The sequence below is a fragment of the Syngnathus acus genome, chromosome 8 (assembly GCF_901709675.1).
Source record: "Syngnathus acus chromosome 8, fSynAcu1.2, whole genome shotgun sequence".
Classification (NCBI taxonomy): domain Eukaryota; kingdom Metazoa; phylum Chordata; class Actinopteri; order Syngnathiformes; family Syngnathidae; genus Syngnathus; species Syngnathus acus.
In genome coordinates, this window is record NC_051093.1 from 5892221 (window position 1) to 5908261 (window position 16041).

The window sequence follows — 16041 nt, forward strand, 5'->3', positions numbered from 1 at the left end:
ACTGCCCCAAAAAGGCTTATTACAAATAGAAAAAACACCAGGTTAGTTTCATTTAGCAGCTAGTTTGCTAAATAATTCCAGATAGTATACATCTGTAGTTGGATCTGACGGCTATGAGATCCAGGTTAGTTTGATGAAGTTTCATGATGGATCATGTATGTAGCTCTGTTATATTTCTGTTAAAATATCAAAAATCCTACTGACATTGTCTTTTTTTTTCGTTTTAAAGTTATTTGTATTTTCTATTAATGTCATTGATGGTTTTGTCTTTCCTTGTTAAGTGTCTTGAGTATTTAGAAAACTACTATATAAATAAAAATGTTTTATCACCAGCTGTTTTTTTCCCCTTTTGTGCTGACTGCATTAGCGGTAGCATATAAGAAAAATGACATTCATATAGATATTGTATTAAAATCTTTTGTATTACACATATTTTAAAAACATTTCTTTAATGACTTCAATCATTGACCTTTTTGTAACAATATTTGAAAATGTCTTTACAGGAATAAACAATTAAAATATGCAAATATTTTTTCAGGAAATTTACATTTCTGTAAAAAAAACAACCAACATTAGTCTCTGACATAACTTGAAACAGACAAAAGTAATAAATATACCTAAAAAATATTGATTATTTACTAATAAAAATAAGGCATTGTTTTATATTTGCAGGCCAAAGGCATAAAAATACTTTTACAAAAATATAATTCTCTTCACTTAATATTTGGTTGCACAATCTTTTGAAGAAATCACTAATCAATTTCTGTAACTCAATGAGACTACAGCACTTTTTCAGCCTGCTTATCGGCCAGTGCTTACACAGTCTTGAGATTTCATCACACCCTGCGCAGATACCGTGCCAAATGTAACAAACCAGCCCCAGAACATAACACAACCACCTCCATTACCACATAGTGTTCCATTTTTATGTATGCCTTATTTTTACATCTGTAAACACATCTATTGTGACTTGCCCAAGCTGCAGTCTTGTCAGTTTCAAGTTATTCATAGACCTTCAAAATCTAAACAATTAAAATGGTCACTAAACGATGGGGTAATTGAAACTGCCTTGACATAGCTTGACATCGCTGTTATTTCAGTAAGGACCATTTGATCTGCTCCTTGGCCGACTGCAGAACCTGGAAGAATCACACAGAGGTGACATCATTCAGTAAGATCACAGGAAATTTCTAAATCGGAGTAAGCGTTGATGTAGATGTAAGGTGAGTGTGTGCTTTACCTGTGCTACGCTTTGTTCAGATAATGTACCTTCATCAACCTATAAAAATGAAGATAAAACAGAATAAAAACAACACAAACAAAATTAATAAAGAAATAAATTTGCAAATAAATCTTCACATTAGTCAAATCAGTCATCAGTAAAAATATTTCCACTCATGTTTGCATCCCTGACCACAACATCCCCACAATAAATAACTAATTGGCAGTTACACACAATTATAGATTTATTTGGTTAAGTCTTTCAATTACTATTTTAATTGATTGAGTATGTTATAATTACAGTTAATTGGTAATAATAAACAATACAGTATAATTATTTTTAATTATAATTATAGTTAATTGTAGATTATGATAAAACTGTAAAAAATGTGTTTAGACCCTTAAAATGGAGGAATTGATCTTACAGCAGGTCTAGACTTGTTTTGGTAATCTGACTTAAGACACTCCTAACAAGGACACTCATCAAAAGTATGAACCTTTCAACTCTTGTTAGTCATGGCACTCTTTGACCATGCATCCATCTATCTTTCTCACCCTGTTTTTCTCTGTCTACAGCAGCTGGCTCTTGTCTGTTTGTGCTTGGAGGTTACCAGTGATGTGATCAAATAGGACAAAACCATAGGCAGGCTCTGGCACAAGCTGGTGCCAACCAGAGATGACAGGGAAAAGATAAGAGTTTAAGAAAGTCGAATAGAGGAATAGTTAAGAAGAGGCCAATTATAAGAGTGGTTTATTCAGAGCAAGAACTTACCTTATAATTCACCTTTTGGAGGACTTGTTGTGCGTCACTTTCCAGGATCACTCTATCAAAACAATAAATTTAAATTATTTGTATTTGACGTGAATTTTTGAACCAATGTTGAAAAACAATATTTTTTTTGATATATATCAGGATTCTTACCCTCCATCAACAATTTCATCAACAATGAGAAAGGCTCCTTCCATGTTCTCAAGGAAACACCTACGCTCCACATTTTTCCTTCAGAAAAAGTGCAACAAATTTATTCATTCAAATTTATGTCAACCATTTTCACATTTTTTGTGTGCGTGTTTACTTCACTTGAGTCTAATATGGTATTTTCGTCAAACGCGCATGCGCAAGAAATTCCACAAAGCAGGAAGTGGCAAACCCATTCGAGTAAACAATTAGTGTCAATTTCGCTCTCAAAATGGCAGGTAAAAAAAATGCACAGCTAAACGAAAATATGAAGATGAACACAGGACGTTTTTAAAAGAGTGGGAAAGTTGATTTTTTGTTGTTGAACGTAATGGCAAACCATTCTGCCTGATATTTCAGACGCCATTAGCGCATTTTAAAGCTTCAAATCTTCAGCGCCATTTTAGCTCACTCCATGCTAACATCGATAACAACTTTCCAAAAGGGACTAAATTTCGCAAGCACAAGTTGGACACTTTGAAAAGTCAGGCAGAAAAACAGTTTTTCCCCAAAATTACGAAGCGCTTGCATCGTATCAACTGGCTTGGAACATTGCAGCAACGGAATACAAGCCAGATTTGAAGAGGATTGTTCAAGTCAAGGAAAGCCAGAAGTCGCACAAAGCAACATGCATAGTAAGTGAAAATTATTGTAAATTATTATGTTTTTGGACTTTGTTGAACTGCGAGTTTGTGTGTGTGAGACAGTGCACATTAAAATTTAATATGTGGTGGATGAATTTACCTCAGGATTTGACTAAGGCAGTCAAATAGGCAGTTGAGTACAGACATCAGCATCAACTAGAGAAAAAGAAAAATTAAATTAAATTCCCTTGTGATAATCAATCCCTACGTTCCAGTACCGATGCTTCAGGTGAGTAACCAGATGAACGCAACTCTATATATAGTAATCCTCTTAATACTGGGTACTGTAGGCAATTTTATCTTGTGAAAGAAAAACTAGTGTCTACCTGGAATTAATTTAGCCTTTACGAGGAAAAAAATCAAATGAAATGACAAAATTGAGTAGTCCCAACAAACCATTAAGGACAATTTCCTGGTAGAGGGCCAATGAATAAATACCACCCAAACATTTGTATTAGTGTCTGAAATGCTAAAGGAAAAAAATGATAAATTCTATGAATTGGATCATCGGCCTTGCTGAGAGGTGGTGACGTTGGATTTTGAATTTTCAGTAGGAATTGAGAGATTACAGCAATAAAGAGATCTAGAAATGTTTTTGGCTAATCTGTCACAATTGCCACGGTCCTCCTTAAAATTGTGTTATCTGGGTATTTTCTGAAAGCAGACTTTGGTGAAACAGATTAGTGCATTTTACCTCATTCTCTTGACAGCTTCCGACAACATAGAGAAAAAGGTCTATGCTGCTTTTATAGACGATAGTCAATCCTTCCAGGAAAGCTATTTCATCTAGGAGAGAGAGAGAGAGGGGGTGGGGGGGGGGGGGGTAAATATATAATATAATTAAATATATATACACACATACATCTATATAATTACACCTACTGTCTGCTTTGTGAGTCTTGTTGAAAATATTCTTCTCAAAGTTCTTTTGCTCCTTCATGGAGGGGTAAAGCTTAGGGTCATAATACTAAGATAGGGAAGAAATAAAAATCAGTTGAGCACCAATTTAGTTCTTAAATTCATTACACCTATATCATAAAACAACAACAAAAGGACAATAAAATCAGCATCCACCATTTTGATGTTCAGAAAAACAGTGAGCAATTTCTAAATAACACAACCTGTTTACTATTCAGGAATGAAAGTGGTTAATAATAATGTGAAACTGTGAATGGCTCATTAAATCAGATGTGAATTCTTTAAAAACTAGAGCAACCAGACCCGCAGTATTTTTTACCCTATTTGTAATATATTCATTATAGTATTCATTTTACCTTTGAGAGAAGTCTGTTGCCATCATTGTCAAGAATGAAAAGAGCTTTCACTGTGTAGAGGGAAGGTTCCTGCAAAGACGCATGATGTAAATGTTTCATGTTTGCATAAAGAGGTCAAGTATAACGTCTATCAAGTTGGGTCTGTCCCTTTTAATACAATTTGGGTTATTTTTGACTCAACTGCTTTTAGAGTGAATGTTTTCATTATTCTCTCAACAAACTACACACTGACTGCTTTTGAGGCCAACGTCATGTGTGTTTCAAAAGGCTGCAGGTAATAAAGCTACATTTATGATCCACTTTTCATTTTCTACTGTTCTTTGTGAATCAATATTGCTTCAAGTGAATGTTGATGCTGTTTTTGGTTCAATCCTGATCAAGACGCGGATGTAACAAAAGATTCTTTCACCTGTCCATTTATCAGAAGAGTATTTTAGACTCGGGACAAAGTTCTGTTATGCACTGACTAGCATAGATTCACAGTCAGAGTGTATCACAGAACTTAGACCAGACACTTGAAGACCAGCCTGTATAACGTTGACCTTAGGGTGGGGACGAGCATGAAGAATAAAATTAATAAAATGAGATTAGGAAGATCTTTTTTCCCTTTTTATTCATCTTAAGCAACATTTTACTGTCTACAACAGTGCTGAACTTAAAATGATTGTTTTCTATAACTGCCATATGGCACATTATTATGCTAACATTAGCTCTAAAACAGGTTTTTTTTTTTCCACGGGCCGCATTGTAGTCATAGCTTCTTTCGGAGGGCCGTTATGACTGTCAACCCAAATAAATGTATGAGCACCTCATTATATACAGTAAAAGCTACAAAACAAACTGACAAATAACTCCTTTTCAAATCAGACAAGTAAAAACTGGTCAAATATTTAAAAAAAGAAAGAAGGTATTATTAAAAGTGAAGACAATTCGCAATTATAGTAATGACACACGAATTTGATGCACAATTTGTCTTCGCGGGCCACATAAAATGATGTGGCGGGCCGTATCTGGCCCCCGGGCCTTGAGTTTGACACCTGTGCTCTAAAATCTCAAATTATGAATGAAATTCAGCCCCATTTATTCATTTATCAGATAATCCTGACAGAAAATATTAACTCCGTTATGATTTGAATGAACATTCAGAGTAAAAGCACTACATATGAGAGAGAGAGCGAGAGAGAGAGCGAAAGAGAGAGAGCGGACGTGGCAACAACGACTACACGTCAAGTGGACACAAGCAGATATTTTAGCAGCTCATGGTAATAAACAATATGCCATGACTACAACGCATTTGTGGCATGATGCTAACCAGTCTCGGTTTCCGGGACATTCTACGGTCTCTCGGTCACTGTAAGTGGATTACGGCTCTTCCTGAGCCACACTACCGTAACGTAAAGGACTACAAAATCGCCACGCAAGTTGGTCACGATGTCTCAGCAGTAGCTGTGCCCCTATTTTAGGCAATATAGAAAAAAAACGACTCTGAGGTTCATCTATTCAATTGATACAAATTCATTCTGCTATATAATGTAGATGGATCTATAATGTACTAAACTCCGTGGTTGGTACCGCATGTTCCCTGCCAACTACAGCTGTCATGGGGGGAAAAAACAAATGACAAGATCGTTATAGCATTTAAAAACGATAATGACAACAATCGTCCCTCCACCAGTGTGTAACGCGTATTCGGAGCCATGTGAAACGAAGAAAAGCCTCACCAGAGACGCGGAATCCATTGCACTCTTTCAGACGGTGTGTTGACGTGGAAGTCTCCGAGCTGTAGCAGTCGCACCACCTCGCATACGGCAACTCCAGTTTTTTTTTTCTTTTCTTCCCCCCCATACAGGGCCGCCCCCATCGCGTTCCCGATCATCCTGCAGCCAACCAAATCGAAGCATATGCACAAGGAGTTTGACAGGGGGCGCTCACGATTCCGCTCTAAAAACAGCGAGGTCAAATCGTTCGAATGAAAATCTTTCAGATGAATGAATGAATGATGAATGAAAGATGAGTATGGGACAGCAGATCTGCAGTTCACTTTTAAATAACCAGATACAATCCTTGCATTTGGATCCAGTACACATTATGTCAGCTTCTTATGTGAATGCTTAAGAGTTATGGAGGACCAAAATTAAATGAATACGCCATTTAGGTTTATTTTTTCACTTAAAATGTAGAATTAAATAAATGCACCAATAACGAAATAGATATTTTAATTAAATGTTTATTGAATGACTTAAATATGTAATTACAAGTGGCGTGGCTCCGTGGTAGTGTTTGCCTCTCAACCCTGAGATTGATGTATATACATATACACACTCATACATACACATGGATATGTGTTTGAATTACAATGAGATTTACTGAACAAAATACACAGTTAAGAAAATCAAAAACGTTTTATTGTTTAATAATTGAAAGTGGATCAGTCAATAATCGTGACAATAAGATACATGCAAAATGAAAAAGAGACAAGAAAACGCATCACAATACTGCAGAGTACTCATGTAGAACAGAAGTTTTGCAGAAAAAGTATCTATTTAAAGTATAAAATTACACTACAAGTCGATTGCTGAATGATCACTGTTCAGAATTGTGGGCAGCACTTGTACACATTTTGCTGAATGGTTAAAAAAGAAATCCATATTGATTCAATATTTAGCACATTCATTGAATGGCTTGGTTACTAGGGACCACGTTTCTCCGTAAATGCACACGTACAGATGTTATTTGTATTTATTTCAGTGGCTTAAAAGAAAAATTACATTTCATATCTGTGGAGCCAATAACAATTCTACTCAATAGCTTAGAAACCTTAGCTAATTGTTTCAAAAGATGACAGGGTAAGAAAAAAACAAAGGGTCACACGGCTGAACTTTCAAAAGGTTTTTCCTGTTCTTGTTATGGGACATTTACATAAAATGATTGACAAATTCAGCCAAAACTCAAAGGCATACATCAAAAGAGTGAACATGCAAGCCGACATAGAAGATGCATTGAGTTTATTATTCATGTCAGTAATTTATCATTTCGTATTTGACGGCAAACTCAAGTCTCATCAACAAACAACCTTCCGGGTAGACTAACTGAAATAGATGTAATAACCATTTTCTGACCAAATACCATCATTCTTCCCAAATATTAAATCTATACCATAATTATATCAGAATATCTCATCAGTAATAGAATGAGGAGATTAAAGCATAGTGAGGCTGACAAAATTGTGATTCCAAGACCAGGTGGGAGAAACCCCCCCCCCGCCCCCCCCCCCCCGCTGTAGTTCTATTGAATTGTGAATCTGAACTCCAAAGTGCCCTTTTGTTACGACCAGTAATTGTACTTATATTTTGGTTTAGCTGTGCATATCGAATATCAGTGTTTCAGACTTTGCAAATAAAAGTGGGAAGTATTGCATCATTTATTCAAAATTGTGACTCGATTTAAAAACTTGGCCTTTTGAGGTTCAACAACAAATTTGTTGCATAAGTTTTGACATCAACAAGACTAACTTCACATTATCCCAACAAATATGATTACATTACAGCACCTTATTGGGTGAAAAATCAGTACAGTAAAGCTTAGTTGAGTTCCCACAGGTCACAAGACTTACATAAATGACCGTTGTAAGTACAAAAAGAGGACAAAGTAGTTGGTGGTACTGGGACAAGTGTAATTTATGTTGTGAAAAAGCTTGAATTGACTTTTGCAGCCATCCATTACATGTCTGCCATCATTATTTAAATGCATCCTTGCCACAACTCAGTCAAGATGAACTGATAGCTTTGCGCATACTATGTAAGATTTTGATTGTTTCACTGCAAAACCAAATTTGCCCTACACTCAACCCATGGCAAGAAAGCAGAACACTACATCATTTATTGGATGACATATGTTTAAAAATATTAATCATAATGCAAGTTGGAGTATTTTAATAAAACGATGTATGTATCACAACACAGGAAAAACATTTAATGGCAATTAACACCCCACTCCTTGGAGTTTTTGCACTTGGGTCCATTGCAGTAAACTAAGCTATTACATGTGTATGTACTGTACTTTTAATTACAACCCTGCACCTCCTCACTTTCTCTCTTGCATATACATCCACTTATCTAGTCTTTTTTCTCCTCCTCCTTCTTGTCCTCTTCCTCTGCAGGATAAGAGTGCCATGTGAGACGCTCCTCATAGAAAGAGATGACCACCTGTGGGCAAGTGATGTTGGCTTCTTTGGCTGGGACGAGGTCAGCTTCATCGGAGTTCTTCCTGTAATGACAAGTAAGGGGACCATAAATATAAAACATCGGGATAATGTAAATGACCCTCCCTGGGAATTGTAGTCTCATCATCTCAATGTTTCTAGAGGATTGGACATTTTGTTTTTGAATTTTAAATGAAAGAAGACTCACCATTTCATCAGAAACATCAGCTCGCCACTTGAGTCTGTCGCACCAATAATTCTTTCTGGCTGCAGACCTCTCCCAAAACCTCTGACTTTCTCACCCTAGACACAAGGAAAGAAATAACATGAAATATTAAAAGAGCCATATTATGCTAAAGAATCCTCTTTTGAACTGCCGTTGCTCACAAAAGCTGTGAATTAGAAGATACAGTAGCCAATTCCACCCCTACTATCTTCCCAATTACCTCCTCCTTCTTCTTTTTGCTCCCTTTGTCTTCTGGACCGCCGACAGCCTCACCGGTGACTTTTCTTTTGCCATCCTTCTTTTTTTCCTCCTTCTCTTTGTACTTCCGCATGAATTCTGCAATAAGGTCTGGACAGTCCAAATTGTCTTCTGGTTCCCATGTATTGTCTTCACTAAACAGGTACAAGTGCAGAAAGCAAAACAAATTATTTACAAATGAAAATAGGATTAGTAACAATCCAGTCAATACATTTCAACTTGTTTCTTCTTTAAAGACATTTCCACATTTTTAGCTTACTTGAAAGATGATAACAGACTCACTTTGAGAAACCCTTCCATTTCAGTAGAAACTCCACTTTGCCCTTCATCACTCTACGGTCCAAAACCTTCTCAACCACATATTCTTCCTCCTCTTCCTCCTCTGGTGTTGCTGTTGCTTCTGTGGTTGCTGTTGGCGTTTCAGGCACTACGGGCGGCGCCGGCTGCTGCTGCTGCTCCTGCTCCTTCTCCTCCTCCATATTGCCCTTCTTTACTGCTACAGTCGCCAGCTTGACGTGAAATGAAAAAGTCTATGATGGGTCCAGACAAATTTAAAGAGACAATATTAAAAGTGTATTGTGTTTTTTCACAAACAAAATCAAAGTAACCATAACACACCAGTATATGTGATCTAATTATTAGGGGTTTAACAAAAACAACTTGAATGGGAAATTATGTTTTAAATTGAAAGTGTATCAAATGAAATCGTTGCTTATACAGTACAGAGTAAACAAAGTGTCATCTCCGGAAAAAAGACACATTCAAAGAAACATTTGATGTGGCAACAGGCTGCATGAAGCAGACGTGCAACTAATGCAGGAGATTGCTGGATTTTGAATACGTAAACTGGGATAAAAATAAATCATCCTTGCTTTAAATTGTGCAAATGTAAACGTGAGATGCGGGGAGGAGCGGAGTAACGAAGCGCAAAAAGGAAATGACTAGCCACAGCAGCCTACGGGTAGCTCAACGTGACAAATTTGCAAAGTTTGCGCATTGACTTGACGCTCAATCAAAATTGTTACTTAATTATTAGCGCATTAATTTGCAACGGAATATTAGAAATAACGCGTTAAAAACAGCCATAATTTTTATATCTGCAGGCAAGTATGTACGTACTTAATTAATTTTTTAATTACTTTTTTTTTGCCAGTGTTATTTAAATCACATCAAATTAATGGCATTCTAATCCAACTAGCACACTACACAAACTGCATTCACTAGGGAAGCATAGGGGTCCGGCGTTTATAATCTTGACATGCTCAAACACTAAAGTTGCAGATTTTGGGGATGAAACCAAACACCAGTATGCGTTGGCAAATGGGACCGTTCTTGCGAAACATACTTTTATCCAAATGCCACACCCCGCCAAAAACAAACAAAACAAACGTACAAATAAATACGAGCCAGCCGGGCTCTGCAACCGGGTACAACATGGCGATGGCGTGTTACTCCTCCGAAATGCTTACCGTTACGATGAAAACTTCTTGAATTAGCTTCTCGCAAGGGTCAATTAACCAACTAGTGATTTCGGGTCTGTTTTAATTTAATAACAGACCGATCTCCAGTTGTTGTGACCAACAAGCTACTCAAGGTTTTACTAGTGTTTGGGTTCTTTGTCCATCCAAAAAGCTTTGTGCTAAATATTACAATAGCTTCAGCACTCTGCAGCACGGCTTGCAAACCCCGTCTACCCGCCAACAGCAATACCGGAAGTGCCGTACGACGCAAAGGCTTATGGTCGTGCGAAGCGTTCTAGACCAACTAGCTGACTCCTTTACGGCTCAATCATACGTCAAGAAGTCCGCCATCTTGCAGCTGCCTTTTCTCCATGCATGAGTTATTCAAAACAAACACAGGGCAAATGTATTATCTCTTTGACAATATTCAAATAGCATGGAATATATAGTAGCTCAAAGATACTGCACACCTGAAATAAAAGGTAAGTCGATGCAAATTTTTTGTACCTACAGGTATTTGCTTTTACGTTCATGTGGTAAATAATCTATTGTTTCTTAATACTGAGAAATTGTCTATAATATTGGCAACTTCGACCCCGAATGTGAAAATTTACACAAGACTGTGCAACCACCCTCAAATCGTGTCCAGCATAGTGCAATCTAGAGGTAGGGGTATGCAAGTGCATCTTACCAAGTGCCGGGTTTTGTCGTTTTGTAGCTTTTTGATGTGGGATGGATATAAAGCTTCAGAGGAACACATGGCATCTAAATTGCTTCCCAGTGACCCCGTCTTGAACTGTGTGTGTGAGAGGGACGACCTCAGGTTGAACCCAGCTGAGGTCAAAGGACAGGGTTGAAGACTGGGTTATTATCCCTAAGCGGAGGTGAGGTGAAGGCCAGGTCACTGTCCTTTGGAGGATGCACGTTGGTTAGCGCAACCCCTCGTGTGGCATGAACTTAGAAGTGCAAAAAGTGCACTTTTATCTGGACATACAGATAATGAACCATGTGCCTTACTAACAAGGTAAAAGATTCTCTGCAATTGAGCATGGCCAATATTAAGTACACTTAAATTCGATTTCATGCGGACTTTAATATGAAGGTTTAATGTGAGTGTAGGACGTCCGCTTCACGGTTTCAGAGGGTGCGGGTTTGATTCCACCTCCGGCCCTCCCTGTTGGAGTTTGCATGTTCTCCCCGTGCTTGCGTGGGTTTACTCCAGGTACTCCGGTTACCTCCCACATCCCTAAAACATGCATGGTAGGCTGATTGAGCACGCCAATTTGCCCATAGTAAGTTTTTGATGAAAAAAAGAACCATCTTATTTTGATGTAAAGCTAACTTGGCGTATAAACTTGTTTTATGCACATTTTTGCACTGTTCATGCTAGAAAATTAAGAGTCCAACCTTGTTCTGATATCAATAGTTATTTTTTTTACATTTTGAAATCAGAAAAGCTGAGTTACTTTTAATTTAAAATCCAATGCCAGCAAAATATATTGTTTGTTTAGAGTTATTATAGACATACTGTATTTTCAATATTATATTTGTACAATATTAAAGATGGAAGGTTATGTCAGTAGACTTTTGACCAGCAGGTGGCATCAGAAGAGTGCACAAAAATGGAACTTTCACATGAGCAACTGTCGCACCCATTATGTTGCGCCACACTTCGTATTCGTGTCTGACGCTTTATTATAAAATGTAAACATTACATTTTTGTATCATTTTTCTTTTTATATAAACCGTGCTGGAGTGTGAATGCAAATGGAATAATAAAAGCAAAATAGCAGTTTTCAGTCTTCCCATTTTGTTTTCAGGTACGTATATCTATCAGTCTTTTCTAAGAGTTCGCCCTCTTACATTTGATAGAGAGATTGCCTCTCTAATTTTGGTTAAATGTATGTGTTATACCGCCAGTCTTGCTATGATGGGACAATAATTAAATAAGTCTTTTTTTTTTCTATTGAATGTCTTTGTCAAACAAACATCAAGAATTGCAGCTATTATAATAAAAAAAATAAAGTGCAAAACAATAAAGTAAAAATGAAATTACCTATGGTATTTCACATAACAAGTATACAAATAAAATTAAAAGCGTTTCTGTTTTTATTAATTTGTTTTAATTTTAAGCCTATGGTCTTCCAAAAAGAAATAAACGTGCTGTGAAAATGTTTACTAGAGCACATGAATAAATTTGAAATTACATTTTTCGGGATGTAGAATTTAGGACACAGTTATAGATACTATAAAATACTAATACATTAAATCACACTGATTTAACATGTACATCTGTTGCACATGATTAAAATGTTAAACTGACATATTCTACTATTTTTGAGGAGAAGAGGACAAAATCTGAGTCGTGCAATGATGTACATGATCAAATTAAGTGTATATACTATATTTCAGTGTATATACCCACTGTACAAAGAATAGAATGCGTTTATTGTCATTGTACAACAGGTATACAATGAAAATGGGAATATTTTTGTCTTATCCATAATACAAAAATAAAACACATGATGCAATATCACAGTATTATTTGATCTTAATCATAGACTTTCACTTTCCTGGAGATGTATTTATTTGTATGAAGGACAGGGAAAAAAAGTCAGAATGATATTGGAGAGTTGGTGTGTGTGGGGGAAAAGAATGGCCGAATGAAGGGAACAGTAATAAGAGGACAAGGGAGGAAAAGATGACAGTATTATGATAGAGGGATAGATGATGGAGAGTGAATGAGAAAAGGAGGCAGAAGGAGGGGCAAAAAAAGCAGATGGATGATGCTATTGGACAGTATTTCATGTCCAACTGTGCAGTCTGCCACTTTGTTCACAGCGGGGTTTGTGTGTGTGCCTGCTCATTCACACGGGTGTCTTTGTGTTTCCAATAGCAAAAGTGTGTGTACGTGCATTTGTGTTTATGTTAAGGTTTAAAGTGTTTGGGTATGTGTGCATGTGCAAGGCCTACTGCGAGATTAATTCAGAACAATTAATTGGCTTGAGATTGAAAACGAGATGAGGACACAGTCGAGCTCATCTCGGTTCTCGCTTTTCTCCCAATCCCTCGCTCTTGTCATTTGGTGTTTCCTTTCTGCTTTTCTTCCTGTTCTCATTTGCTGGTGTTGATATGATTTCATCTCGGAATGCTGCCCTATCTGGTTTTTCTATATCCGGCCTAGATGTATGCGAGAAGAAAGACAATGACGGATAAAAACAATACTTACGTTTTACTCATAAATGGTTAATTTCATATGTATTGTACTTCGTCAAGCATACTAGCTTTTTAAACAAATCATTAACTCTTCATATCCCCAAATGTGTATACCACAGGGAGTTTCTTATAGAATGAAAAATATTGCCGTGTGAGTAGAAGGAGAATTATTGTTAAGGAAATGACCTTTCCACTGAATTTTGATGTGACCACAGGGAGAGGTGGGGCAGTTTAAAGGATATTCCTGTTTCCTTGAGAGACAGTTTTAACACAAACATCATACTATAAAATAGCACATTTGGTTAGGGAAACTTACTGTAGTATAAACAACATACCCAGGTACTGGTAAGAATACAAACACATCCATTCATGAACCTAAATTTAAAATCAGTAACGACAATATGTTCTTCTAGATCTGTGAAATTGAAATGGTATTATATTTTCAAATATACAAAAACCATAAGAAAAGTTGATCATAAAACGTATTAGTGTAGTTTAATACTATAATACAGTACAATACAAGATTTAAATTGTTATATTAAGTATTTAACCTTTCATATTGTGTTATTTTTTAGTATAACTTGAGTTCTGTGAATATTAGCACTTTTGTTGTTTTGGTCTTCATTGATATGATCACTTACACAAGTTCTAAAAACATGAAAAGAAACAAAACAAAACAAACACGCACATCTCATATGAGACTGATATAGACCGAGGGAAAGCGAGAGATAGCAGGAAGGCCAGAAGGAAGAAAAGGCATCATTTTACAGCTGATTAATTTTTTCAATTTCATCAAGAGACCACCGTAACCTACTTCAATTAAAACCCCACTCTAGAGACAGACTTCCTCTCTTTCCCTGTCAGTGTGTACGTGTGTGTGTGTGTGTGTGTGCGCATGTGTACATGCAGAGCTGATGGTTGCATTTTATTGAGCGGAAAATTGAATCAAATTGTCTCTCGCAAACAGCCTCTTCCCCGCCTTTTCTTTTACATTGCAATATCTTCTGTTTCTTTGCCATTGCATTCTCCACTTCTTAAGAGTGTTTTTCCCGAGACCAAGGCTGTACTGGTGACCGGTACTTTAATCCAACTTTATTTTCAACGTTACGCCACAAGAATAGTATTATTTGAACATTTCTATGGTTTATTTTCCCTTGTATGTTTCTGTGGTTTGTAGACAGCAAAATAACATGGACCGAATTCTGACATTGGTTATGAAGGCCCTGACGAAACTCCTTGAGGAACATGATCGAACATCTTCTCCAAGTCCATAAAACAAATGGAGGAATGTAAAAAAAAAAGAATACAACAGAACATATCACATCACAGGTTGTAACGGCCAACAAATTTGTTATGAGCACATTTATTTGGTGACAGACATTTTGTATTAAATTAAGAAGTAGAAGATAAATGTAACATATGGTAAGTAAAATAAATTAACTGGACATGTCAAATCAAACAACCATATTTGAGCATTTGGAATACAGTAACATTCTTTGGAAAAAAAATCACACTTTACATCACAACATAAGGAATTATTTTGAAAATAATAACTCTTTTAAAAAAAAAAAAAAAAAAAAAAAAAAAAAGAGGCACAATGCTTTCATTCTCCCACAACCTCTTGTCCAGCCACTTGGAGGCACTCTGACACAGCACATCATACTCTGAGTGTACAATCACTGAGTACTCATTCCTCATCCTGCCTTCCGTGCTCTTAACTGCAGTATATAGTAGGCCAAGACTATGAGTTAACTGACAATTTTTGTGATGGATGGATTAATAACCAGTCTATTCGTCTGCAGACGTCAAACGAGGAAAGGTACTGCAAGTCTGTACTGACACCACATATGGGGGAAACAATTTAAAAAAAAAGTATACATGAAATAAGAACATAAGAATGATACACTATAGCTATTTGTAGTATTTTGGTAACCACATCAAGGTCCAGGGTATCCACCAAAAGGTATTAAAAGGTAGTAAATGAAATTAGCAAAAAATAAGGCTACAGCTAACTGGTCCTCCATCACCTGGGCTACAGCTAACTGGATCTCTGACACTTAGGCTAAAGCTAACCGGGCATCTACCATCAGGGATACAGCTAACTGGGACTCCACCACCTGGGTTACAGCTAACTAGTCCTCCACCACCAGCTAACCAGGCCTTCAGAATAAATCCAGCTCCAGTATGTTGGTGTCGAAATCTCGCTCTCATCTGCAATTTATTGTAATTTGCTTGTATTGTAAACCATCTGCTCAACTGGATGTTTATAACAATTTAAAACTAAAAGGTCAGACTCTGGATTATTATTTTTTTGATCAAGACCTTTCAAGACCAAGCCAGTCCAACTGTGATCAGTGAGAAATGTGAACAATGAGAAACCCAGAAGGCGGGTGCTGCGCTTCCTTCCCGGTGTCGCCTGCAGTGCCAACATCCCGAGTGGACCGCGCTGGCATAGTTAAAATCACAATATCCCATTAGAAGACAATAAGCAAAAATAATTTTCTCCCTGCGATAGGTTTTTCCATTTATAAGTTTAACTGCCGATGTAGTCAGCGCAATGATGACTTCAGGAATCATACTGTA

General features: G+C 36.9%; 2 protein-coding genes across 4 annotated transcripts; both read right to left on the bottom strand.

The window, feature by feature from the left end:
• Positions 1-344: 344 nt before the first annotated feature.
• Positions 345-5916, bottom strand: copz2 (COPI coat complex subunit zeta 2). 2 transcript variants are annotated; one of them, XR_005098468.1, is made up of 10 exons: positions 5819-5916; positions 4098-4166; positions 3706-3790; positions 3518-3609; positions 2924-2979; positions 2144-2221; positions 1994-2045; positions 1777-1881; positions 1241-1279; positions 404-1139 (listed from the first exon to the last, which is right to left on the bottom strand). XR_005098468.1 is itself a non-coding variant. In XM_037255733.1 (9 exons), the coding sequence occupies exons 1-9, from the start codon at positions 5834-5836 to the stop codon at positions 1092-1094; spliced, it is 537 nt and encodes a 178-aa protein (XP_037111628.1). In that variant the 5' UTR covers positions 5837-5916; the 3' UTR covers positions 345-1091. The 2 variants fall into 2 exon arrangements, 1 of the variants encoding a protein (XP_037111628.1); XM_037255733.1 differs by lacking the exon at positions 1777-1881 and having other exon boundaries at positions 345-1139.
• Positions 5917-6480: 564 nt separating this feature from the next.
• On the bottom strand, positions 6481-10505 carry LOC119125360 (chromobox protein homolog 1-like). Of its 2 annotated transcripts, none has more exons than XM_037255731.1 (5): positions 10252-10505; positions 9065-9312; positions 8745-8916; positions 8507-8601; positions 6481-8363 (listed from the first exon to the last, which is right to left on the bottom strand). In XM_037255731.1, exons 2-5 carry the CDS (start codon positions 9259-9261, stop codon positions 8213-8215), a joined length of 615 nt encoding a protein of 204 aa, XP_037111626.1. In that variant the 5' UTR covers positions 9262-9312; positions 10252-10505; the 3' UTR covers positions 6481-8212. The 2 variants fall into 2 exon arrangements, with proteins under 2 accessions (XP_037111626.1, XP_037111627.1); XM_037255732.1 differs by having other exon boundaries at positions 9065-9291; positions 10252-10497.
• Positions 10506-16041: the final 5536 nt, after the last annotated feature.